This window comes from Microtus pennsylvanicus, chromosome 6 (genome assembly GCF_037038515.1).
Source record: "Microtus pennsylvanicus isolate mMicPen1 chromosome 6, mMicPen1.hap1, whole genome shotgun sequence".
In the NCBI taxonomy this organism is placed as follows: Eukaryota; Metazoa; Chordata; class Mammalia; order Rodentia; family Cricetidae; genus Microtus; species Microtus pennsylvanicus.
This window is the reverse complement of record NC_134584.1, coordinates 122,401,308-122,427,165: the sequence shown is the minus strand read 5'-3', so window position 1 is coordinate 122,427,165 and position 25,858 is coordinate 122,401,308. Positions and strand designations below refer to the sequence as shown.

The 25,858-nt window shown below is 48.2% G+C and overlaps 1 protein-coding gene across 2 annotated transcripts in view; it reads right to left on the bottom strand.

Annotated features, from left to right (window-relative positions):
• Positions 1–19,912, bottom strand: part of Spire2 (spire type actin nucleation factor 2) — a 35,497-nt gene extending 15,585 nt beyond the window's left edge. For both annotated transcript variants that reach the window (XM_075977589.1, XM_075977590.1), the window contains exons 1-2: positions 19,582–19,912; positions 5,025–5,068 (exon numbers count right to left, since the gene is read on the bottom strand). In XM_075977589.1, coding sequence (XP_075833704.1) covers positions 5,025–5,068; positions 19,582–19,837 — 300 coding nt within the window. In that variant the 5' untranslated portion in view covers positions 19,838–19,912. The remainder of the gene's footprint in view (positions 1–5,024; positions 5,069–19,581) is intronic.
• Between the last annotated feature and the right edge of the window lie 5,946 nt (positions 19,913–25,858).

Below are 25,858 nucleotides of genomic sequence, written 5' to 3'. Positions count from 1 at the left end.
TTAGAACTAAGTGGCTGTGAAACTTCCAAAACTGTGAGCCAAAATGACCTTCTACCCTGTGGAGCTTGAACCAGAGCCGTGTGACACACTGAATGCGCACTTTTTTTTTTTTTTGGTTTTTCAAGACAGGGTTTCTCTGTGGTTTTGGAGCCTGTCCTGGAACTCGCTCTGTAGACCAGGCTGGTCTCGAACTCACAGAGATCCGCCTGCCTCTGCCTCCCGAGTGCTGGGATTAAAGGCATGCGCCACCACCGCCCGGCCTGAATGTGCACTTTATCACTGTGCCACAGTCCCAGCCAAACCTCACGTCTCTGATTATCTAAGGAGTTTGTTACAGTAATGGGTGACTCACAGCATTATAAAAACAGATAGACATTTGTGCTGACCAAAAATTATGTCATGCTGAGCAAACAGCTCACAACTTTAGTCCTAGGCACAGCCAGAGGAGCTATGTGAGTTTGAGGCTAGCCAGGGCTACTCAGACTGTGTCTTGCTGTTATTTATTTATTTATTTATCTATTTATTGAGACAGGGACTCTCTGCTTGGCTTCCCTGGAACTCACTATGCAGACCACACTGGCCTCAACTCACACAGATCTGCCTGCCTCTGCCTCCCAAACGCTGGTGCTCTTCGCCACTAGCTCAACTCTTCAGCACTAGTTTTCTTCTCTTGCTTTCTCTTTTGTTCTTGTTTTTCGAGACAAGAGTTTCTCTGTGTAGCCCAGGCTGTCCTGGAAATCACTTTGTAGATCAGGCTGGCTTCGAACTCACAGAGATCCGCCTGCCTCTGCCTCCTGAGTGCTGGGATTAAAGGGGTGCGCTACCACCGCCGGGCTCTGTCTGTTTGCTTTTGAAGGTAGTAGTATCTCATGAAGTTTATTCCTGATCCTTCTACCTCCTGCCATGTCCCCAGACCTGGGATTACAGGCCTATGCCCATCTAGTTGTTATTTGAGACAGGTTATCTAGGCAGCCCTAGCTGGCCTCAAACTCATGATCCTCCTGCTTCAGTCACCTCACAGGCCTGCTCCACCAGACCACACCCAGCCCCACCTGAGGGCATGTGATGAGCATTAAGGCACTGAGGACAGGGTCAGGCCCTGGGGACTGGTAGAGCTTACTGTGTGAGGCTCTCAGGGCTTTAGCTGACTGAGCTTCCTGAAAGTCTCCACAATACCCATTTTTAGACAGGGTCTTGCTATGTAGCCTTGGATGGCCTCAAAGTTTTAAGCCTCCTATCTTAGCTCCCCAAAAGATTACAAGCATTTCATTAAAAATATGAATTTTTCATTTTACTTTTACTGTGTGTGTATGGGTGTTATGCCTACATGTGAGTCTGTGCCAGCTTCCCTGGGACTGCAGTTACGGACACTGTGAGCTGCCATGTGGGTGCTGAGAATCAAATCCACATCATCTGGAAGAGCAGCCAGTGCTCTTAACTGAGGATCAATTTCCATTACTACTGAATAGTTTTCATATTTTCCTTCTTTTGAACAGACTGTCTGGGGCTGGAGAGATGGGTTCTCTGGTTAAGAGCATTGGGTTCCATTTCCAGCACCTGCATAGTGACTCACAACTTTCCATAACTCCAGTTACAGAGGATCCAAAACCCTCTGATGAATTCCTCAAACACCAGATATGCACATAGTACACACACATAGATGCAAGCAAAATAATGGATAGATAACTACAAAAAAACCATATATGTAAAATATTTGTTAAGAAGAAAAGACTATCAAAGGCACATACACATAAAAATAACAGCTCTAGGGCTGGAGAGATGGCTCAGAGGTTAAGAGCATTGCCTGCTCTTCCAAAGGTCCTGAGTTCAATTCCCAGCAACCACATGGTGGCTCACAACCATCTGTAATGGGGTCTGGTGCCCTCTTCTGGCCTGCAGGCATACACACAGACAGAATATTGTATACATAATAAATAAATAAATATTTAAAAAAAAAATAACAGCTCTACTATGTAGACGCTATGTAAAACTCATCCTATTTAACATCAACAACCCATGACACAACCTCCCATCTCATATACAGAGGGACAGAGGCAGAGAGAGAGATGTTAGGCTACCCCATCACAGCTAGAAGCTGGCCAAGCTAGACCTTGAAGTTGGGTCTGTCTGTGCTATGCTCTAAGGTTTCTGTTATATTGCTTGGGTGAGAGGACATTGTTGTAGAAGATGGACCCAGAGCCTCATCAGGAGACTGTCCACTTTCTGGTACCACCTTGCCCCAGTGGCCTCTTCCACTCGTTTCTGGCTAGTTAGGTATCCTAGGAAACCTGAGCCTAAGGTAGGCTGAGCAATAACAGGTCAAAGCCAGGGTCAGGCAAGAGATAAGGTCTCTGAGTCCTACAGGGACATCTCAGAAGATGCTGGAGTCTGAGGGGTCTGAGGAAGGTAACCCTTGACTCAAGAAGACTGGTGAGAAGAATCAAATCACAATGGACCAAAGCCTGGCCCACCCTTGGGGCTGCTCTCACCTAGTTTTATCTACTTTCAGCAGGTTAAAGGCATAGACTGTTCCCAAGGCACTCCCTTGGATGCAGAGCATGACACCAACATCTAGTGGCTAGTCACACCTGACAGGAGGCAAACAGCAGGGCTCTGGCCAGCAGCCAGGATGGAGTGTCCAGGGAAACTGGGGACTCCAGAGACTATCTCAGGACTGCTCTTGGGTGTGACAGTGGAAAGAGAAAGCTAGCAAGGTAAGGGGACAGAAACGTGGAGAGGTCACACAGTAGATTCTTGTGTTGTACAGGTAGATGCCAGGCAAGAGCAAGGTGGTCCAAGATCTCCAGTGTGCCTCATAGCTCTGTGATGCTTGGTTGTGTGGCAAAATCGTTAATGGATATCACAGGACTCCACGGAGAAAGACGGACTGAGAAGCAAGCAGGAAGCCCTCCTGCCCATCCCAGTGCAGCCTGCAGAGAGGTAACCCAATCCATCCAGGCTACTCACTCCATCCCCTGCCCAGTGCTGGCCTACACAGCAAGAAGGAAGGGGAAGAGTTAACACCAGCCAAGCCTCTTATCTGATGGCTTCCTTGGCAAAAAGCTTTTCAGTGCCTCAGCTCACTGGAAACTTTCTCTGGAACACAAAGAATGCTTTCCATTAGGAAGCACCTGGGCGGCTGGCCAGTCTCAGGACCTCCAACCCGCAAGTTCAAGCCTGGCCATCAGCCTGGAATCTGAAAGCAATTAGAGGGGCTGCCTAGGCAGTTCATGAAACCTAAGTATCCAGAAGGAAGCTTAGACTTTGAGTGGCTCCCTCGCCCTATTTCCTGGGGATGGGGCTTTCAGGTTAACACCTGGGTCTCTGAGAACAGTCCATATGAGACGCCTTCATTCAAAGCTTTCACAAGCATTCGTATGGTGTGTAAAACTAGGCATCCTTTCGGTAGTAGGTAGCAGTTTCACCTCTGTGAACTCTGGACAGCAAGGGTCAGCTGACCTCCCAGGCCAGCAGACCTGCAGCTGGAGAAATAAACTATCTACAGCTGTGTGTCCAGATAACTGGCAGTCACACGACAATGCAGATGCACTAGAAATACAGCTGTTTTTCCCCAATTTCTAGCTACCTCTATGTAAAAAGTCTGTCTTCACAGAGCTCCTAAGTGACACCAGCACTGCTGCTTGGGTGGCAGCGTTCCATGGAAGCAGGGATATACTGTCACTGGCATTGAGAAGTAGGTGTGGTGCCAGCTGGGTACACTGGCACATGCCTTTAATTCTAGCACTTGGGAGTCAGAACCAGGTGGACCTGTGAGTTCCAGGCCAATTTGATATTCACAGTGCGATGTAGGACAGCCAGGGCTAGGTAAAGAGACCATGTCTCAAAAAAACAAAACTCAAATAAATAAATAAATAACAAAAATGTAAGAAAGTATATAATATGTTCCCTTTGAGGCAAGATCTAGGTAGAGAAGTTAGAGGAGGAAGCAGCAGCAGCAGAAGCAGGGGCAGCGCATGATGGAAATCCTCCGGTCCAGTCTCACCTCTCCCTTGCAGAGCTACCATGCTAAATAAATACAGAAACACAAGTTTCTTTCCTCCCTCCCTTTCTTTATATCTCTTCTTTGTTTTTCCTCAAAGCTTCAGTCTCCCAAGTAGCTAGAATTACAAGTATGTACCATTGCATCCAGCCTGTAAATTATTATTATATTAAAATTATGCTTTGAAAAGGCAATAAAAGGCAACATTTCAAAGAACAAAAACATCAGGGCAGGCAGCATGCCCTGGAATTCCTCTCTGGCTCTGTTTGTTGCTCAGATGGTGCTCTTTTCTGGTCCCCAAAGGTTCCTTCTCATCCTAGAATACAAGTGGTCTCTACTCTTAAATACCTTTTGGGAAACAAGTAGAAGTAACAAAAGTTCACTCATTAAAAAAAAACCTGAAATAAAGCAAAGAGGCATTTGAGGGGGCTGGAGAGATGGTTCAGAGGTTAAGAGCAGCTGGGCAGTGGTGGTGCACGCCTTTAATCTCAGCACTTGGGAGGCAGAGGTAGGAGGATCTCTGTGAGTTCGAGGCTAGCCTGGTCTACAGAGCTAGTTCCAGTACAGGCTTCAGAAAAGAACTACAAAGAACCCTTCTCAAAAAACCCAAGGGGGAAAAAAAGGAAGTTAAGAGCATTGACTGTTCTTCCAGAGGTCCTGAGTTCAATTCCCAGCAACCACATGGTGGCTTACAACCATTTATAATGAGATCTGGTGCCCTCTTCTGGTATGTAGGTATATATGCAGAGCACTCGTATATAAAATATAAATAGATAGGCCGGGCAGTGGTGGCGCACGCCTTTAATCCCAGCACTCGGGAGGCAGAGGCAGGCGGATCTCTGTGAGTTCGAGACCAGCCTGGTCTACAAGAGCTAGTTCCAGGACAGGCTCCAAAACCACAGAGAAACCCTGTCTCGAAAAACCAAAAAAAAAAAAAAGATAAATAAATAAATAATAAAGCAAACTCAACCAAAGAAGGAAATAAAAAATTAAAAAATAAATAAATAAAATTGCTTTTCAATACCTGGGCTTCTGAGCTGGCTGGTAGCACCACCATGGTTGTAGGTTCTGTAAGAGAAAACAGTCACGATTACATGGGAAGCCCTAAGACCCCTCCAGACAATGTGCTCTCCCCTTCTCCCTCTGCCTTAAAACACACAGCACATCCCCAAAGGAACACCAGAAAGCTCATAACAGGCTGAGATACCTGGCCCCTTGAATAGAATCCCCAAGGCCTAGCCTAAGCCAGCTCTGGGCAGGGTTCAGGCTACAGCACAAGTGATGTGGATCCTGCTAGCTGTCCATCCCCTGGTCCATAGCAGCATCTCAGAGGAGAAAGTCAGCATCGAGGGACAGTCAGCAAGACTGTGTATGTCCAGGTTCTGAAAGAGGGCTGCTCAGTTGTCTCTGTAGGGAAGACCCATCATCTGAAATGGGTATACCACTTCCCTAGAACCGAGGTCCTGTGAGCCAGATACAGCAAGGAGATAAGAAACCCTGGCCCGATGGGTAAATAAATCCACTCCTGAGACAGCCCCTTGGTTTGGGGTTTTTCCAATGGCACCTCTCAAAGGAGTCCCTGGGTTGAAGAGCAGGTGGAAGCTGGTCTCTGCATTTGATTTACTAAACACATCAGTGGTAAATGCCAAGAAGCGAGTCACATTTTCAAGGGCTTACTCATGTGGCTCAGCCACAGCAAGAGGGGGGATGACTCTGGCACCCACTTCTCAGATGAGCACCCAAGGCAAAGAGCGAAGTCCTTGACTCTAAGGCATCACAGCCGGGTGAGTGGTGGGCTCGAGGGGGCAGGTGAGAGAGCAACTCCCAATTACCCCACTTCCCAGGCCTCCCTTAATTACGAATAAAGGCAGAACCATGCAACGATATGAACTACAGCTTCCTTAAGTTCTAGGATGAAGTAAGACATGAAAAATAACAAACCATAAAATTGCCTGCTAGGCAAACTTGCTAACTCCACAAATATCTCCAAATTGCATCAAGGACCAGGAAGATTGCCAGAGATAGCGACTGTGAGATCCATTAAAATAATGGAAAACCATCCATCCCCCAACATCAGCGGGGCAATAAGGAATGTGAGCTCAAAGAGCATGCTCTTGGAGGACGAGTGATCCCAGGGACTCTGTCCCCAGCCCACTGTGGATGTTTAACAAAATTTGGTAGCTGTGAATGGATTCAGACACTAAAAAGATAGAAGAAAATTTGAGCAAGAATAAGGGTACTTCCTGGAAAAGGTCAGTGCTCTGAGTCAGGGGATCATGAAGGCAGGGCAGGCTGGTGGAATTTAGCAGTTCTGAGCAGTCAGTGCTGGTCTGCTCTTCAGATCTAAGCAGCTTTCTGGTTGGAATTTTTTTTAAAAATATTTATTTATTATTTATTATGTATACAATAGTCTATCTGTGTGTATGCCGAAGGCCAGAAGAGGGCACCAGACCTTATTACAGATGGTTGTGAGCCACCATGTGGTTGCTGAGAATTGAACTCAGGACCTTTGGAAGAGCAGGCAATGCTCTTAACCACTGAGCCATCTCTCCAGCCCTCTGGTTGGAATTTTTATTTATTTATTTACCTTTATTTTTAGGGTTTCTCTGTGTAGCTTTAGAGCCTGTCCTAGAACTCGTTCTGTAGACCATGCTGGCCTCAAACTCACAGAGATCCACCTGCCTCTGCCTCCTGAGTGCTGGGATTAAAGGTGTGCGCCACCATCACTTGGCTTTCTGGTTGGAATTTTTTAAAAAGACAATGTCTCATGTGCCCCAGGCTGTCCTTGAAAGTCACTGTGTAGCCGAGGAGGACCTTCAGTTTCTGACTTTCTTGCTTCCATCTCCTCAGTACTGGGATTATAGATGCATGCAAACACACCGTGTTTATGTGGTGGTGGAGACTGAACCCAAGGCCTCCTTCCTATGTAAGTACTATACCAACTGAGCTGTGATCCTAGCCCATGAGGAGAATATTTTTAATGCTTAAATAGTCAATGTTAAGTCAGGCGGTATGGGTGCACACCTTTATCCAAGCACTTGGAAGACAGAGCCAAGCAGATCTCTGTGAGTTTGAGGCCAGCCTGGTCTACAAAGCAAGTTCCAGAACAGCCAGAACTAAACAGTGAAACCCTGCCTCAAAAATAAATAAATAGTCAACGTTAATAAGAGATGTGCCAAAATTGTTTATGAATTTAATTATGCATCAAGTTGCAAGGACTTAGAGTTTGGCTATTGCTGTTTTTGAGATAGAATATTACTGTCTATCTCAAAGTCATTACAATGTCCCTGTCTTGGTTTCTTGAGTGCCGGGATTACAGGTACATACTGCTATCCCAGGGGAGTCTTGGGTTTTAATGAGCAAGCTATGGCTTTGTGAGGTTCTAGGATGACAGTGACTGCCACACGACCAGAGGCCAGACCTAGGAATAATACAAAACTAACAAATGTTAGTGACATTTTCAACACTGTGCGGCTGAGTGCTGAGACAATGAGTGGGCACCATCGCACCTAGCTTCCAAGAAGACTTCTCTACATATGAAGAAACTGGAGCCCAGGCAGACTAAGAATTTTCCTTGCAATCATACAGATGATAAATGCTGGGACCGGGCCAAGGAGTTCCCGTTACGTCTGAAATGCTATGCCGCAGTGGAGCCGGAAGTCGGAAGCCAAGTTTCTATCAGCATCATTTCTGCTAAGGGCTCGGACTCAGCTTAGTGCTCATGTCCCCAGGAGGGGATCCTTGCCCTGAACAGAGAGCGGCCATTCCAGGTTCTCTTGTTAAAATAGCAAATGAGGAGAAATCAAGGGCTGGGGAACTTTTCTGGAAATAAATGTGTGTCATGGAAGTAAGACAGAAGATCTAGAGAACTGCCTGTGGCTTCCGTAGCCCCAGTCCCTCCTCCAGAGAGACTTCCAGGGAAGGGGCATCTACCACCAATAGTAGGAGTTTGGCAGCTGGAGCCACAGTTGCCTCCAGGGAGCCAGCTGTCCTCCAGGAGATTTAAGTCAGGTTCTGACCAGTCCACGGTTATGGGGCAAGTGTCTGATATCACTTTGCCACCCACGGGACAGAAATGGCACCTTCCTGCCTAACTTATGGCATCACCTCAAAGAAGTGAGATGCAGAGACGTTTCCTAAGGTGTGGACTGCTCAGTCATGCAGTCATACAGTAGGGTGGTAGGACCTCCTGACTCTGACTTCTTTTGGGGCATAAGGGCACGGGCAGCGTTAGCTATCTACTCTCCATGATATAACCCCTCTTCACTCAGCTAAAGGGGACTTTACACATCTTAGGAAGGCTTTTCCCTACACAAGACATTCCCCACCCCAAGTCCAGACTCCTGAGAGTCTTCTGACAGTGACCGAAAGCTGAAGAGCAGAGCCTTTCTAAGTCCACAAGACTTCCTGTCCGCATCTCAGGCACAGTGTTCAGAAGTCCCTATATGGCCAAAACACATAGTTGAAGGGCGTGTGCAATGAAGATATGACACACACAGTTCCGGGTGGACAAGGGAACTGGCCAGAGCCCTCACATGGCAATCTGCCAAGTCCCGCAAAGTTATACACTCTCTCACCTTCTGATTTAACAGGCCAGCCTTTAGAGGCACACCCATGCATCACAATACCTACAGGAACACTCGGGGCTGAGTCTATCCTACATCAAAAATGCATAAGTGCCACTATAGACAGACACACAGGGAGGGCATTCATACCCAGGACATTAGGTGTCACTAAAAACAACAAGGTGGCCAGGAGGGGTGGCAGATTAAGAAATTTACTTGAAACCAGATCTGGGAGGCTGAGACAGTAAGATTCCAAGTTTAAGGTCAACCTGGGTAACATAGAAAGAAAGACCCTGTTCCAAGAAAATAACCCAGCAAGATGTCTTTTGTATGTTGAGTTGATCCAAGGCCCCCACTCAGGGGGAAAAAAAAAACAAAACAGAGCAGCCTGAAGTTAGGAGGAAGTACACAGGCCTGAGTGCGGGCATGTGCAGGAGAGCCTCACGTCTGCGGAAGCCTGTGAGAGGGAGGGAGGACATCCACCCAGGCAGTGACACAGGCCTCCTCCAATGCCTTCCCTTTCAACTCTCTGAATCTGAGTACTGGCTGCTCTTAGAAAGGCCTCATTCTATTCCCAGCACTCACAGGACAGCTCACAACCATCTGTAACTCTCGTTCCAGGGGATTCAGTGCCCTCTTCTGGCTTCCATAGGCATCAGGCATGCACAAGGTACACATACATACATTCAGGGGAAACACTCATACGTATAAAATTTAGAAGGAAACATTCTGAATTTGAAATTATGTAGGGAAAAGTGAAAATACAGCCAAGAGACTGTGGAGTCAAAGGTCATGTGACTGAGTGGTGGCAGTTCCCGCTCACAAAAGTGATGTGATATCACTTACCAGGGAGGGCTTGTCAGATTGAGTGAAGACACACCCAGTGGCTGGCATTTAGTAAGTGAGCCACACATACAGGCAGGCGGCTTCCACTGTCAAGAAAGGAACTGTAAAACTGAGTTGTGACCCAAGTCAAGCACCAGCCTTGGAAACTGGTGAAAGCCAGAAGAAGAGAACCACCCACAGGAAGGCACGGAGGCAGACACCGTGTTTGCTTAACAAACAGAGTTCTGTGGGGCAAAGGGACACAGGTGTGTCCTTCCTTCTCTTCCACAGGTGGGTGGTGGCTCATCCAGGACTGAGGACAGCAGGCTTCCCCAAGCACTTGTGCACACACTGCCCACACACCACTCCCAGGAAGTCTCTTCCTACAGCAGGAGCACAGTCCACCAGTGGCAGGTCTGGAGGTGACCCATATCAGCAGGGCTATATCACGGTGTTAATTGGCAGTGCTGATATCAGAGCCATATCACGATGCTGAGGCCTGCCTTATAGGTCAGCAGTACATGATGCTGAGGCCTGCCTTACACCACAGGCCTTGAGCATTCATGACTCTCTAGCAATGGGCAAACCTTGGGGACTGAACTCCTGCTATGCTTCCATACCCAACCTCTGGGGACATCAACAAGACCTCACCACTGATCCCAACAGGAAGATAGAGCATGTACCCAACCCCTGGTAACACATCTGGGCACATCACCAAGACCACATCACTGGTCCCAACAGGAAGACAAAGTGTGTATCCAACCCTTGGTTACATATCTGGGCACATCACCAAGACCACACCACTGGTCCTAGCAGGAGACAGAGTATGCAGCTGACAAAATTAGATTCTGAAAGATGGCTCAGCAGGTAAAAGTGCTTGTTTTGCAAGCCTAATGACCTGCATTCTATCCCCAAAAGCACAGTGGAAGGAAGGATCTGAACCCTGGAAGTTATCCTCATGTGTCACGACATTGTACGTGTTCATACTCACAGAATCTGTCTGTCTGTCTGTCTCTCTCTCTGGGTGTCTTAGTGTTACTATTGCAATGATGAAAACATGACCAAAAGCCGGGCGGTGGTGGCGCACGCCTTTAATCCCAGCACTCGGGAGGCAGAGGCAGGTGGATCTCTGTGAGTTCGAGACCAGCCTGGTCTACAGAGCTAGTTCCAGGACAGGCTCCAAAGCCACAGAGAAACCCTGTCTAGAAAAACAAAACAAAAAAAAAAGAAAGAAAGAAAGAAAGAAAGAAAGAAAGAAAGAAAGAAAACATGACCAAAAGCAAGTTGGGGAGGAAGGGTTTATTTAGCTTACACTTTTTATATCATAGTCATCACTGAAGAAAGTCAGAGCGGGAACTCAAACAGCGCAGAAACCAGAGGCCATGGAGGGGTGACACTTACAGGGTAGCCCTTAACTTGCTCAACCTGCTCTCTAAAGGAACTCAGGACCACCAACCCAAGGGTGATCCCACTCATAATGGTCTGGGACCTCCCCCACTGATCAAGAATTAAGAAAATGCCCTAGGCTTGCCAACAGCCTGACATTATGGAGGCATTTTCTTTTCTTTTTCTTTTTTTCTATTTATTTATTTGGTTGGTTTTCCTGAGACAGGGCTTTTCTGTGTATTCCTGGATGCCCTTGAACTCACTCTGTAGACCAGACTGGCCTTGAACTCACAGAGATCTGCCTGCCTCTGCCTCCTGCGTGCTGGGATTAAAGGAATGCGCCACTACAGCCTGGCGTAAAATTTAGCTATTTAACTTTTTTTTTTGCCAACTTTTTATTGAAAGGAGTAACTGGGGGGCTGGTATACAGTGGTAGACAGCTTAAACAGCAAACACAAGGCCTTGGGTCCCATTCCAATCTTGCACGTGGACTCTAAGCAAAAGCTAAATTCTAGCAAATAACATCTAAGCTGAATGAGAGACCCTGATGGAAATACACTATGTACACATTTGAAAATTTCACAATGAGGGACTGTAGATATTGCTCAGCGGTTAAGAGCATTGGCTGTTCTTCCAGAGGACCCAGGTTCACTTCCCAGCACCCACATGGTAGCTTAAAACTGTCTATAACTCCAGTTCCAGGGAATCTGACAACTTCACATAGACATATATGCATGCAGGTAAATGAACGCACAGGAAATAAATAAGTAAATCATTTAAAATGTAAAAAAAGGAAAATGTCATAATGAGTTCCATTTTATGTATAAGTAACGTGGAATCATTTAAAATCTCTTTTGATGCTCGACGCCAAGAATGGAACTGAACGGAGGCCCTCCTCCTGCTTTCCCCTCCGTGCTTAGAACAGCGACCCCAAAGCTGCCCATGTTTCAGTCCCCAGGATCTATGGTTATGCTGCGTTATGTGGTAGATGAAATAGGGCTGCTAGAAGCTAGCCTGAAGGTAGAGATTATTTTGGATTTGTAGTAATATGGGCGGCAGCAGGGTTGCGTCCCCAAACACCCCAGCCGCCTGCCCGGCTCGGCTAGCTTATGCCCCGAAATAATTACACGGACACTGTATTCTTTTAAACACTGCTTTGGCCCTTAGCTCTAGCCCTTACTGGCTAATTCTCACATATTAATTTAGCCCATTTCTAATCATCTGTGTAGCGCCCCTAGGTGCGCTTACCGGGAAGATTCTAGCCTAAGTCCATCCTGGGTTGGAGCTTCATAGCGTGCGTCTTCCCTGGAGCAGGTAGCATGGCGTCTCTCCTGCGTCTGCTCCGGAGAGCAGAGCTGTGGAGTCTGACCTCACTTCCTCTTCCTCCCAGCGTTCTGTTCTGTTTATTCCACCCACCTAAGGGTGGGCCTATCCAATGGGCCTAGCAGTTTCTTTATTGCTTAGCCAAAGAAATCGCGTCTTAAACTGGACGCGACTATATGTGTGTTAAGCCAGTTTAAGGATGTGTTGCAAAGCCATAGGACCTCATACATTCTCTTTTAATTCTCCTCTTCCTGCCCTGAGGAAAGGACCGCAAGCCCACTGTCCTGGAATAAAGTAGGATTCAATGGACTGAAAAGCAATGGCTGAACTTCCTCCAGAAACTCTGGTCTTTAAGCTGATTTGGCTAACCAGCAGAGTGTCATCTCCAGACAGGAAGCCCCCCCCACCCCCCGCCAGCGCTGTCTTACTACAGAACTCCCCCTTCACACTGTCTTACCCTGTGAGGAATCAGCTAATAACCAGAGCACAAACTTTGTCACATCTGTTTACATGGTCTACATCCTGGGACCAGAACTCCCACTATGAAAGGCCAAGAGGCCCTTAGCTGTTCCCACCACACACGTGTGCCATGGCAGACAGGGAAAGGATTCTCTGTGGGCACCAGGCTGGCAGCAGATGAGTGTGGAGGAAGTTCAGGGCCTTGAACATGGCAGCAAGGCTGGCTGGAGCTGTACCCTACTACAAGCGGAGCCATGCAACTTACACAGAGACCCCACAGGCTACTTAAGACTTAAGGCTTTCTCCTTCTAGAAGCACATTGAAGAGCATGCAAACAAAGATGTGGGCTAGTATCCTGATTCCAAGTATCTTGAGGACTTCTGGGCAACCAACCTGGGGCACAGACAGTATTACAGAGTGAAAATACACCTGAAAAATTGCCTTCTTGCTGGGCATGGAGGTGCACACATTTAATCCCAGCACTTGGAGGTAGAAGCAGGCGGATCTCTGTGAGTTCAAGAACAGCCTGGTCTACAGAGTGAGTTCCAGGACAGCCAAAGATACACAGAGTAACCCTGTCTCAAGAAAAAAAAAAGAAGAAGAAGCAAAACAAAACAAAACCAAGAGAGAAAGAGAGAGAGAGAAACTACCTTACCTTTGTGTAAGGTCTAATTCAGAGGTGAAACCAAATTGGAAAAGCTATTCACAGACACACCCAGTTCACACCCACACCAGAGTGGCCAGGCATCCTGCCACACCCCCACAGCATTGAGCTCTTCCTTCCCCTCTTCTGAGTGGGAGGCTCAGGGATAGAGCACTGGCTGTCAGGAAGCACACAAGGGAGCCCTTTGCAGAACTGCATTCCTCATACTGAAACCCATGTTTGTGTCAAGGGTTCATCTGCATGGACCCTGGACACTGCATCCCAAGCTGGATTGGCCAGTGTCCACAAAGGTGTGCCACGGGCCAGGGCTCCACCTGGGTGGTGTGCTGCAAGGCTACAGAAACAAACACGAGCTCTGAGGCAGGTAAAGTCATGCCCACCTCACTGACTTTGGACACCTGCTTCTCTTCTGTGACCTTCAGTTTCTTCTTACTCGGCGTGGATCTCACAGGATGCTGTGCAGGAAGAGGAAGCCCAACACTGCTGTGCGTTTGCCCTGTGAGCGCCTCTGAACAGACTCCAGTCACCTATCCAAAGTAGCCTGGTGTTAGCCCCACCGCAACTTAGCCGAGTGACCTTCGCAGGGCACAAGGGGTGCCTTGTAGTGGTGGAGTGGACAAGACAACTGTGGCAGGAACCACGTGGGAAGGACCTAGCTCAATAAACATGTGTCAACCACAAATATTCTGGTATCCAGGAGACTCTGGAGGGACAAATTCCCTCCTCTGCAAAGGAATGTCCCCTTCCTACTCGGTTTTGGGTACCCTCAGGATGACTGGACAGAGTCACATGCAATACTAAGCTGTTTAAGAAGAAAAGCCAGCTGAACAGGGAGCCCTGGTCACTGGTGAAGCTCAAGGGCTTCAATAGCCAAGAGCCAGGTTGTGGCTTCTCAACCCCAGTGTTCCAATGACATTTCTCAGGAGCCAGAGATCTTACTTTAGCTCAAACGGGAGCATGGGGCCGAGAGACAGACAAGTGAGCACCCGGTTTAAACAGATGGCCCGTCTACACATGCAGTTACAGCAACAAGCTGCACAGGCCAGGCAGAGGGAGAGAACCCTGGCTGTGCTTCCTGGACACTATCTCTCACTAGCCCACGCTGCCTCATTCCAACGTATCCAACACGGCTCTGTGACATGCAAATGCCTACTCTTTAGTACTGTTGGGCAAGAAGAGTAAAAATATACATGGCAGTGGTGGCGCACGCCTTTAATCCCAGTACTTAGGAGGCAGGGGCAGGTGGATCTCGGTGAGTTCAAGACCAGCCTGGTCTATGGAGTGAGTTTCAGGATAGCCAGGGCTGTTATACAGATAAACCTTGTCTTGAAAAGCAAAAATAAACAAAAAAGGAAAAAGAAAGAAAGGAAAAGAAAAAGGAAAAAAAGGAAGAGTGAAAATAAGACTGTAGTTCCATGGACACCATTGCCAGTTCTAGTGCAGACTGGAACTCAAGGCTACAACACAAGATGGGTTGGGAGAGCCTCACATCCATGCAGGACCAGCTGGAATGGGAAGCTGCAGTTACTGTCTTAGGGGTTCTATTGCTGTGATAAACCACCTTGGACAAAAGCAACTTGGGGAGGAAAGGCTTTATTTTAGCTTACAGTTCCATATAATCATCCATCACTGAAGGACATCAGGGCAGGGGGTCAAGGCAGAGCCCAGCGGCAGGATCTGATTGGGGCCATGGGGGAGCGCTGCTTACTAGCTTACTCCCCAAGGCTCACTCAGCCTGCTTCTTACAGAAGCCAGGACCACCTGCCAAGGGTTGGCACCACCTACAGTGTGCTGAGCCCTTCCACATAAATCTCTCATTAAGAAGATGCCCCATAGGATTTCCCACAGGCCAATTTGATGGGGCATTTTCTCAGCTGAAGTGCCCTCTTCCCAGATGACTCCACCTTGTGTCAAGTTGAAAGAACTAACCAGCACAGTTACACAGTGAGGTCATGGACAGGCTGGGATATGTGAGAGAGTCTCTCTCTCTCTCTCTCTCTCTCTCTCTCTCTCTCTCTCTCTCTCTCTCTCTCTCACACACACACACACACACACACACACACACACACACACACACACACCTGAAAATAGAGAATTGTATGCACATGGGCATGAAAAGAGAGCAGGGAGGTAAAGGGAGAAGAGGAGAAGAGCCGGCATAACCACTCACTCCCATTTCAGAGGAGGGTGAAGGATGCTGACCCAGCCCCAGGTCCAGCCTCCACCTGTCTACATGGGTTTCCTGCAGAAGGGATGACTAACCAGCACATTCAGGCTGGTGGGCCTGGAAGCTGCAGACTCCATCAGGCTGATGGCCAAACCCCACTAAGAAGAGGTCATGCTCCTGAATCTGGATCCTGGAGCTTGAGACAGACAAAGGTCACTGAGAACACTGTGGGTCCGTCATCACTAACCAAACTCCATTTAAGGAATTGGCTTTGTCTCAGAAAACACTGACTGGGCGGTGGTAGCACATGCCTTTAATCCCAGCACTCTGGAGACAGAGGCAGGCAGCTCTCTAAGTTTGAGGCCAGACTGGATGGTCTATAGAGTGAGTTCCAGGGCAGCTAGGGCTACACAAAGAAACCCTGTCTCAAAAAACAATAAACAAATAAATAAATAAAATAAATACTCTGTCCTAAACACAACTTTAATCCCAGCACTTAAGAAGCAGAGTCAAGTGGATTTCAGTTAGTTGAGTTCAAGGTCAGCCTGGTTTACAAAGCAAGTTCTAGGACAGCCAAGGCTACACAGAGAAATTCTGCCTCAAAACATCCAAAAAGAAAAAAGAAAGTCACTCTTCCCTCAACATACAGTTTAAGTCACTCTACATGTTACTACATGTCACTCTACTTGCTTACCCTCCACTTCCCACCAGATGCCTCCGTCAGTGGCTAAAAGCATCTACACTTCAGGTAGTTCACAACCTCCTGGAACTCTGGCTTTAGAGGGCACCCAACAACTGTGGATTCTGCAGACACCTCCTGAACTCAGGTATGTGTACACACACACACACACACACACACACACACACACACACACACAAAATTAAAAATGATAAAAAATAAGCTGGGTGGTGGTGGGAGGCAGAAGCAGGCGGATCTCTGTGAGTTCAAGGCCAGCCTGGTCTACAAGAGCTAGCTGGGACACGCTCCAAAGCTACAGAGAAACCCTGTATATATATAAATATATATAAATTTAAACAAGTCAGGTATAGTGGCAATTTTAGCACTTGAGAAGCTGGGGCTGGAGGGTCTTGAGTTCCAGGAACCTGTCTCAGGTATGGACACACACACACACACACACACTTCTAGGGTGACTAGAAAAAAGTCTCCCATGAAGAACTGTATTTGGATCTGTAGTACCCATGTAAAAGCTGAGTTTAACAGAAGGGGCCTATGGCCCCAGTGTTGGGGAAATATACCAGGTAGCAGCCAGTCTAGCCAAAATGGTGAGCTCCAGATTTAGTGAGAGTCTCAAAAAATCTGGTGGAGAATAAGATCTGCATGGCTTAGAGACTGACCAAACTGGGTGACAACATCCAATTCAGCAGATTGAGAAACTCTACAAGCAAAAAATAAAAATAAAAAAGCCGGGCGGGCCGGGCTGTGGTGGCGCACGCCTTTAATCCTAGCACTCGGGAGGCAGAGGCAGGCGGATCTCTGTGAGTTCGAGACCAGCCTGGTCTACAGAGCTAGTTCCAGGACAGGCTCCAAAGCCACAGAGAAACCCTGTCTCGAAAAACCAAAAAAAAAAAAAAAAAAAAAAAAAAGCCGGGCGATGGTGGTGCACGCCTTTAATCCCAGCACTCGGGAGGCAGAGGCAGGTGGATCTCTGTGAGTTCGAGGCCAGCCTGGTCTACAAGAGCTAGTTCCAGGACAGGAACCAAAAGCTACGGAGAAACCCTGTCTCGAAAAATAAAAATAAAATAAAAATAAAAAAAAAACTCTACAAGCATCAAAATAAACTCAAATGCTGAGCATTTGACAGCTACTTCAGGAATAAACTACACAAGATCCTTTAGGGAATTCACTAGACTCTCAAATCCTCCAGAAAAGTGCTGGGCTGGCTACTTCCAGAGGGGTGGCAAAGTTTCAGCTGATTTAAGAAGTTCAGAGATTGTTCTGGTAAATACAGTTGGTTTTTTTTTCTTTTGTTTTTTCAAGACAGGGTTTCTCTGTGTAGCTCTGACGGTCCTGGAACTCATTCTGTAGACCAGGTAACCTTGAACTCACAGTGTTGGAGGCCAGCCTGGTCTACAGGGCGAGTTCCAGGACTGGCTCCACAGCTACTGAGAAACCCTATCTCGAAAGATGAAAAAAATCAAACAAACAAAAAAGAACCAAGGAAGCAACAAGGCCCTATAGTTTCAGCATCACGTGGCTTAGTGGGAGGATCACTTGACCTCAAGAGTTTAGTATCAGCCTGAACAGCAAGATCCATCCAAAAAAAGCAAGTTATAAGTTTCATTGACCTTCATGAGGTTTGTTTACCAACACATCCAAAGGTGTGCTGAATAGAAAGTGAAATTGGACCCCATGGTGCCACACACAGGTTCCTCTCCCCAACAGTCACCATGGAGTGCATTCTCTGAACTTTGACCCAGCAGGAGGCTGGAAACAATAAGGCAGTATAGACACTGCTGGGGCGGGGAGGGGGCAGGGACAGGCTACTACTGTTCTTTTTGAGGGACCCAACAGGAGCTCAGCTTGGATGGTTCACAGTGCAGTCCCCAACTATGACAGCAAGCCACTTACAACCCTAAGTCTCAGCTTCGTTGTCTTTAACATCAGAGAACCAGACGGAACAGGCTCCCTGTAATCCTGCCTTGTTCTGCAGTGCTGGGAGCCAGGTCCTGGGTTATATTCTCTACGGTAAGGAATGGAGTAGGTCCAGGAACAGTTTTGTAAGGAGGCTAGAGCCTCAGAAGTAAAGCTCTATGAATGTGGAGGCTGCGGGGTCCCCACCCCACCCCCACACCCCACCCCACCCCCAGGTCAAAGCAGTTGGTGGTGGGTGCACCTGTCCCCTCAGGCCAGTCTTGGGAAGATGAAGCAATACAGTGATTCTGAGCACAAGCACCAATTTAGGCAAATTATGCCACTCTCGGAGCGAATGTGGCCAAGGTTAAATCAGTCTACCCGGGTGTTGGGCTTATTATCTCCCTGTGAAATACATCAGTGCTTTTGTGCAAAATTTAACAACTTGAAACTATCAGGCAGGGGTGTGGGAAGGAAGGAGCTGGGTGCAGGCTGAGAAGGCCTGAGGAAATCGTGATGGCTCCTGTGTGTGCACAATGGGCCCTCCTGTTACAGAAGCAGCTCTTGTCCACTGCTTCTGTTTGGCTTTGCTTGTCATTCCTAGTCCCCCGCAGATGCCTGCTTGGGAGAATTTCTGCAAGCCCATAGCTCTCAGTGTTGGAGAGAGGCCAGCCTTCATTCAGCAAACACACAGCCTGCCTTTGTGCTCCCAAAGGGGTATCAACTTTTAGGGTAATATCACTGTATGCTGTATACTAGAACTACAATTCTCAGGGGGGTGGAAATAAAGGAGAACAGTAAATAGCCGCTTGAACTCACCACTCTGAGTAGACTTCAAGAATCTCTCAAAAGCTTAACTGTTGGTTCTTATTGATGTTAAAGGCTTTTTTAAAATCACAAATTATACACTTTTCTTGCACTTACAATTAAATTCAGGAAATTAGTATCAGCTCAGTAGACTCAGAGCAAAGCACACCCTACATACACACACACACAGAGAGAGAGAGAGAGAGAGAGAGAGAGAGAGAGAGAGAGAGAGAAGAGAACGACCCACATCTCTATGTAACCTTAAAGTCTGCAGTGTCGCCAGGAGAGTGCCAGCTTCATGGGGAGCAGCAAGAATTCATTCACCCTCAGGCCCTGCTAGAGCAAGGCCGGAGGGCTACAGACTCCCCCAAACCCAGCTTGAAGAGAAAAGGCTAGAGAGAGGCTTCGAAATGCCGCGCTCCAAGACTTAAAGGTAAAAGATACTCGGGTACTCGGGCTTCTAGCCAAAGCCCCTCTCCTTTGGGGAAAGCGTCCCCTGGCGCGAGCAGCCAACCGACCTCTGGCCGGCACATTAGGAGCGATAGGCTGCTGGTAAGGTTATCCTAGACGGTTTGTGTTGTGTGGCGGTGGAGCTATCCTAGGTCGAAGAGGAGACAAGGAGTCCCAGATTCAGAGGGCAGGGTGGGGCCTTCTGGGTCCCACAGAGCGCTGTCTTTACGCTGATGAGAGAAAGGTCGAGGCACTGGCACCTGGCACCGGGCGCCCTCAGCGGCCTGCCGCCCGCCAGCCCGCCGAGCCGGCCACACCCCCACCCACCCCACTGCGCCTTACCGGGCTCCAGCCGCGCGCCAACCGAGCCGTCCCTGCGCAGGAGGATGTCGGCCGTGTCCCGGATGCGCCGCACGCCCCCCGGCTCGCCCCGCAGCCCGCGGCAGCCCTGGAAACACACAGCCCAGGCCTGCTCCTCGTTGATGGGCTGCTCGTACACCTTCAGCACTTCCTCCAGGGACAGCTCCCACGGTTCGGGCCGCGCCGCGCCCCCCGCCCGTTCCGGTGCTGCTGCGCCGCCGCCGCCCGCCCGGGCCATGGCCGCCCATCATCGCCGCCCGCGCGCGCGGCGGGTCTCCATAACAGCGGGGCGACGCACCGCCGAGCCAGGGGGCGGGTCCCGCGCCGCCCGTGTGCTTTGTCATTCTGGCCCCGCCCCTCGCGAGCAGATGCAGGTGAGGGCGGGGGCTGCCGGAGAGGGAGGGCGTAGACGGTCCGAGAGGCGGGGCTGGACAGGGTGAGAAGGGAGGACTGGGTTAGGGAGGGACGAGCCAGGAGGAGGGCTGGGGGTCAGCTGGAGGGGAGGGTTTACAGGGGAAGAGGACTAAGGAGAACGTTAGAAGTTGGGGGTGGGGGAAAGACGTTGAGCTTGACCGAGAACACACACATAGACACACGCACACGCGGCACACGTACACTCGCTCCCTCCCTTGACTATGGCTCTTTAAAGCAGACAGTGCCTGTGGTGGTCTTTCTGGAAGGCCTGGATGCCAAAGTGACCTTAGAAGGTTGCTATAGTGTGATCGACGTGAGGATGACACAGGCTTTCCGGTCTTCACAAATGGTCCTTTCTCTGCTCGAAAGGACCGGCTTTAACTTCTTTAGTGTCTTTAGTGGCAAACAATGCGACTGTCATAACACACCACCTCAGTCTAGGCCAGTTGCTACAGGACACAGAGGTGGCATCAAGCTGAGCACAGTGCACAGCTTTGTTGAAAGAAATCTCAGCCAAGTGCGGTGACAGTGCCCACTGATGAGGCTGGGCTGTTTTTTATTGGCCAACTCATGTAATACTTTCTGCTTGTAGAACTGGTGGGAATATGACCTTCTAGGAAAGCCTCAGCCCCAGCTCATCAGAACCTGGAATCATGACTCAGTTAAGGAGTGAACCACTTTGTTTCCCAGGAAAAAAATGCTTTGTTTTCCCAGGAGTGATGGATCAGAGCTGGGGTTATCACAGTGGGGGAGAGTGTCTCAGACCAACAGGGGAAAGTAAGAGTTCTAGTGGATGGGGAATTCCAGATCCAGAGGGCAGCAAGAGATTAGGCAGTAGCCATAAATAAGGGTCACAGAGTCTACAATTGGTGAACCTAAAGAAGCTAAATAAGAAGGTGAACCCAAGGAAAAACATATAGTTATCCTCTTGGCTATGGGAAGTAGACAAAATTGCCAGGGAGAAAATTGGGATCTTGGGGGTAGGTGGGATGGGGGTAAGGGGAGATGGGGGTAAGGGGAGATGGGGGTAAGGGGAGATGGGGAGAGAAAAGGGAGAAGGTGAGGATGGGGGAAACTTGGGGAAAAAGGATGATTGGGATAAAGGAAGGTTGGATAGGGGAGCACGGAAGCACAATTCTTAGTTAAGGGAGCCACCTTAGGGTTGGCAAGAGACTTGAACCTAGAGCGGCTCCCAGGAGCCCAAGGTGATGTCCCCAGTTAGTTCCTTGGGCAGCTGAGGATAGGGAACCTGAAATGACCCTATCCTATAGCAATACTGACGAATATCTTGCATATCACCATAGAACCTTCATCTGGTGATGGATGGAGATAGAGACAGAGACCCACACTGGAGCACTGGACTGAGCTCCCAAGGTCCCAATGAGGAGCAGAAGGAGGGAGAACATGAGCAAGGAAGTCAGGACCACGAGGGGTGCACCCACCCACTGAGAGAGTGGGGCTGATCTGTTGGGAGCTCACCAAGGCCAGCTGGACTGGGACTGAAAAAGCATGGGATAAAACCGGACTCTCTGAACATGGCGAACAATGAGGACTGACGAGAAGCCAAGGACAATGGCACGGGGTTTGATCCTATTTAACGTTCTGGCTTCGTGGGAGCCTAGCCAGTTTGGATGTTCACCTTCCTAGATATGGACGGAGGGGGGGAGGACCTTGGACTTTCCACAGGGCAGGGAACCCTGACTGCTCTTTGGACTGGAGAGGGAGGGGGAGAGGAGTAGGGGGAGGGGGAGAAGGGTGGGAGGAGGGGGAGGGAAATGGGAGGCTGGGAGGAGGTGGAAACTTTTTTTCCCTTTTTTTAATAAAAAAAAAAAAGAAAGAAAAAGAGATTAGGCAGAAGGCAGGCATCGTGCGGGGTGGGAGGTTGACTATCTACTGGGCTCCCTCAGTGGTACTGCCTTGCCCTACTTTAAAATACACATTGTCACAGTCAGTGAGCTGAATGGATAGGGTTGTGGGACCTTTGGGCAGAGGATGGAAATTCCCTAAGGGGAAACTATTCAGGATGTAGCAAAAAATACTTCTTATTATCACTTTAGAGCTCATATGTGAAAGATTGGAGCTGCAGATGTTCACACAAACCAGTGATAGGTGATTGGATCACGAAGCCTCTGACAAAATTGGTAAATGATCTACAGAAAGATTCCTAATTTTCTTATGTTATTGTGTGTGTATGATATGAGTGTAGGTGCTTGGGTACCATAACATGTGTGGGGATCAGAGGGCAACTTTAGGAGGTTGATGGTGGAAGACACAAAATAATCCTACACTAGTTCAGACTTAGGTATAATAAAGGGTTATTTATCTAGGGGAGACTCACAGATCACTGTCCTAGATCACAGTCCTCTGCATGAATGGGGAACCGGAACAGAGTCTAGCAGCCTGGAAGTGAGAGCCAGAAGCAAGAGAGTGAGCACAGGCTTGCTATTGGCCGAAGGAAAGGAAGGAGCAGCCACAGCAGGAGATGATTCTCTTTTTCCACTGTGGCTTCCAAGATGGAAGTCAGATAGTCAGGGTGGGTAGCGAGGCTTTCACCCAGTCCACCATCTTAACAGTCCCGGAAGTACAATTTAAATCGCATCAGGGAAGTGGTGGAAATGTTTGGCGGTGGACCCCAGTTAGAGAAAGCAGGTCACCAGAAGCAAGTTCTTGAGGACTATGGCGTGTTCTAGGACTCTTTGTTCATCTCTTTCCAGTTCACCATGAGGTGAGCCACTTTGCTTTACTGCAATGCTCTGCTGCACCACACAAGATTCAGATGCAACAAAGCCAAGGGACCGTTGACCGAAACCTCTGAAACTAAGCCAAAAAGTTCTCCTTCCTTTAAGTTTTTGTTTGTCTGTCTGTCTGCTTGCTTGCTTGCTTGCTTGTTTTTAGACAGGGTTTCTCTGTGAAACAGTCCTGGCTATCCTGGAACTCACTCTGCTGCAGACTAGGCTGGCCTTGAACCCACAGAGATCCACCTGCTTCTGCCTCTTGAGTGCTGGGATTAAAGGCGTGCACCACCACCACCTGGGGCCTTGAGGTTTTGTTTTTGTTTTTTTTTTTTGGTTTTTCTAGACAGGATTTCTCTGTAGCTTTGGTGCCTCTTGAGTTGGTTTTTAAGGAATTTTGTCACAGTATGTGGCATATCGACCCTCGTTCTATTAAAGCTTTGAATTTTCCTTGTTGGCTGCAAGTGTTCAGGTTCTCGTATAATAAGTGTGAGCCCCTAGCAGCTGCTGGCCTTTTCACCTGGAATTATTGTTAGGAGAATCCCTAAGTACCTCCAAGACGTCACCCAGTAATATTTAAAACAGTGGATTACACACCACACTCAGATGAACACACAAATACACACACATATCTTTTTATGATCCTGGGGATTGAAGCTAGGGCCTTGTGTATACTAGGTAAATACTCCAAAACTGAACCAAGCCGTGGCCCTATTACTAATAAATGTACAAGGTAGGTCTACTATCTATCTCTTCTTATCTAAAGACTAAGTCCTCCTGGCCATGGTCAACAGGAAGAAGAAGAAGCATTAGTCATTTCTGTTGTCACTTGGAGAAAGCATTGCTTTCTTTCCTCTAAGGCTATTTACTTATATATTCCCCCAAAGTGCCAGAGGAACCCAGAAATGGCCCTCTGGTGAGACAAGAAACCCAAACCTCTTGATGGTTGCCATGGCAGCAATAAGGACTTCTGCCTTGTAGCCTGGGAGACCTGAGTGACTTCCAGCCATCAGAATTAAAGAATGGATCAACTCAAAGACAGATTAAACTGCCCCCGGCCCTGCAACCAGATGGCTTGGGTTCTATCCTGAGTGCTGCTCTTGGTGCAGTGATGAACTCTATCAGTTTGTGTCTGAAGTCAGTCAAGACAGCTTTTCCACGATTTCCCACAGTTAAAAGTGGCCTTGACCCCTCCTTCCCCGTCAACACCTCAAGCAGGTGGGAGAAATGGCCCTGAGGTCGTAGTAGCTGGAGAGCTGTCCTTGCCTTCTACCAGCTGCAACTTTCAGGAAGTTACACCTCGCTAGGCGGAGGTGTGGGTGAGCTAGCTCTGAAGTAGTGAGCACGGGAGCGCTGTCCCATTACTCAACTGTTCCCAGTAGCATGGGTGTGAGAGAAATGCCCATCCACTTCCCATCTGTGATTTCCTTGGGGAGTTGGTCCTGAAGACCCAGGGTTGCAGGATCTTAGCAACACAGACAACGATGGGATGTCTAGGGAGAGTCCCAGTGCTGGCTCAGTGTTGATGGTGTAGCAGAGACCAAGGGCCTCGATTGATGATTCCCCGGCATGAGCACCTACATGTATAAATGTGTGGATAAAGGGGTTTACTACGTGACTCACTGTGTCACACTGCAGCTTCCATGACGAGATTCTCCCATTCTTCCTCCCCTCTCTTTATTCTCTAAATTTTGTTTTATCTCTGGGGGGTAGAGGGAGATGGGGAGATTGGGAGACATGATGTAAAAAAACACAAAGAACAAATAAAAAGAAAGTTTTTAAAAAGTGACATTAGCTGGGCGGTGGTGGTGCACGCCTTTAATCCCAGCACTTGGCAGGCAGAGAGAGGCAGGCTGATCTCTGTGAGTTTGAGGCCAGCCTGGTCTACAAGAGCTAGTTCCAGGACAGACTCCAAAACTATAGAGAAACAAACAAACAAAAAAGTGGCATTGATGCTGGAGAGATGGTTCAATAGTTCACAACTGTTATACATGCAGACAAAAAAAATCAATGTACATAAAAATAAATAAATTTTTAAAAGTGATACTTGCGTTGGGTGGTGATGGCATACACCTTTAATCCCAGCACTCAGGGAGCAGAGGCAAATAGATCTCCATGAGTTCAAGACTAGCCTAGTCAACAGAGTGAATTCCAGGCAGTAAAGACTACACAGAGAAACCATGTCTCAAAACAACACAAACAAACAAACAAAAAATGAAGAGGAGAATGGGTAGGCATGGACTTTGGGTGCTTGGTAGGAACTGGGTTATACATGCTTTTGCCCATACTCTGGGTTGGTGCTTTGAAAATCCTAATGGGAATTTTCTGGGGAAGCTGTAAATTCTTCCTCTGTAGTAGCAACACATGGGAATGACTGTGGGCTGATGATTATGCAGTAACAGATGGAAAAGCTCTGGAAGTTAATCTGTGAGCATCTTCAAAGACACAAATGAAGAAGAAAAAAATGAAGAAAAAGAAAAGAAAAAGAAGAGAAGAAAAAGAAAACAGGAAAAAAGAAAAGAAGAAAAAAGGAAAAAATGAAAAAAAAGAAAAGAGAAAAAAAAGACACAGATGCTAGAAAAAGTCCCAGTTTCCGGTTTCTGTAGAGCAGAAGGGTAAGGGGGGGGGGGCTGGATCCTCGGGTATTCTGTGACTGCAATTTGAAGGCCATTTCATGGTATGAGTTGCAGGGTGCAAGACTTTAGAGCCTCTAATGACTTGGTGAACAGATGAAGTTCCTGGCACCAAGGCCGGAGAGAATCAGGCGCATAGCCAATGTCAGAGCAAAGGTCTCATCCATTCACCTAGACACAGGCAGAACCGATCCACCTGCCAAAAGTAGAGCCCTGAGGCCCTTGCCCTCCAAACCCAAGTCCTTTTCAGATTCAGGTCGGCTTCTCCCCAGAGACTCCACGTATACTGTTTGCAGCGAGCAACCAGGCTTTGTGTTACAGGGTTCAGAGGCCCCTGAATGTGCTCTTTGTCACAGTCTATGCAGCCAGGGAGAGCCAGAGTTCAAGGATCCAAGAGGAAAAGCTGAAACGTGAGAGTCTGGCTTTGTGTTTAGGGTTATTTTTAGGACAGTGATAAAGGTTATGAATCTCTAGGGGTAA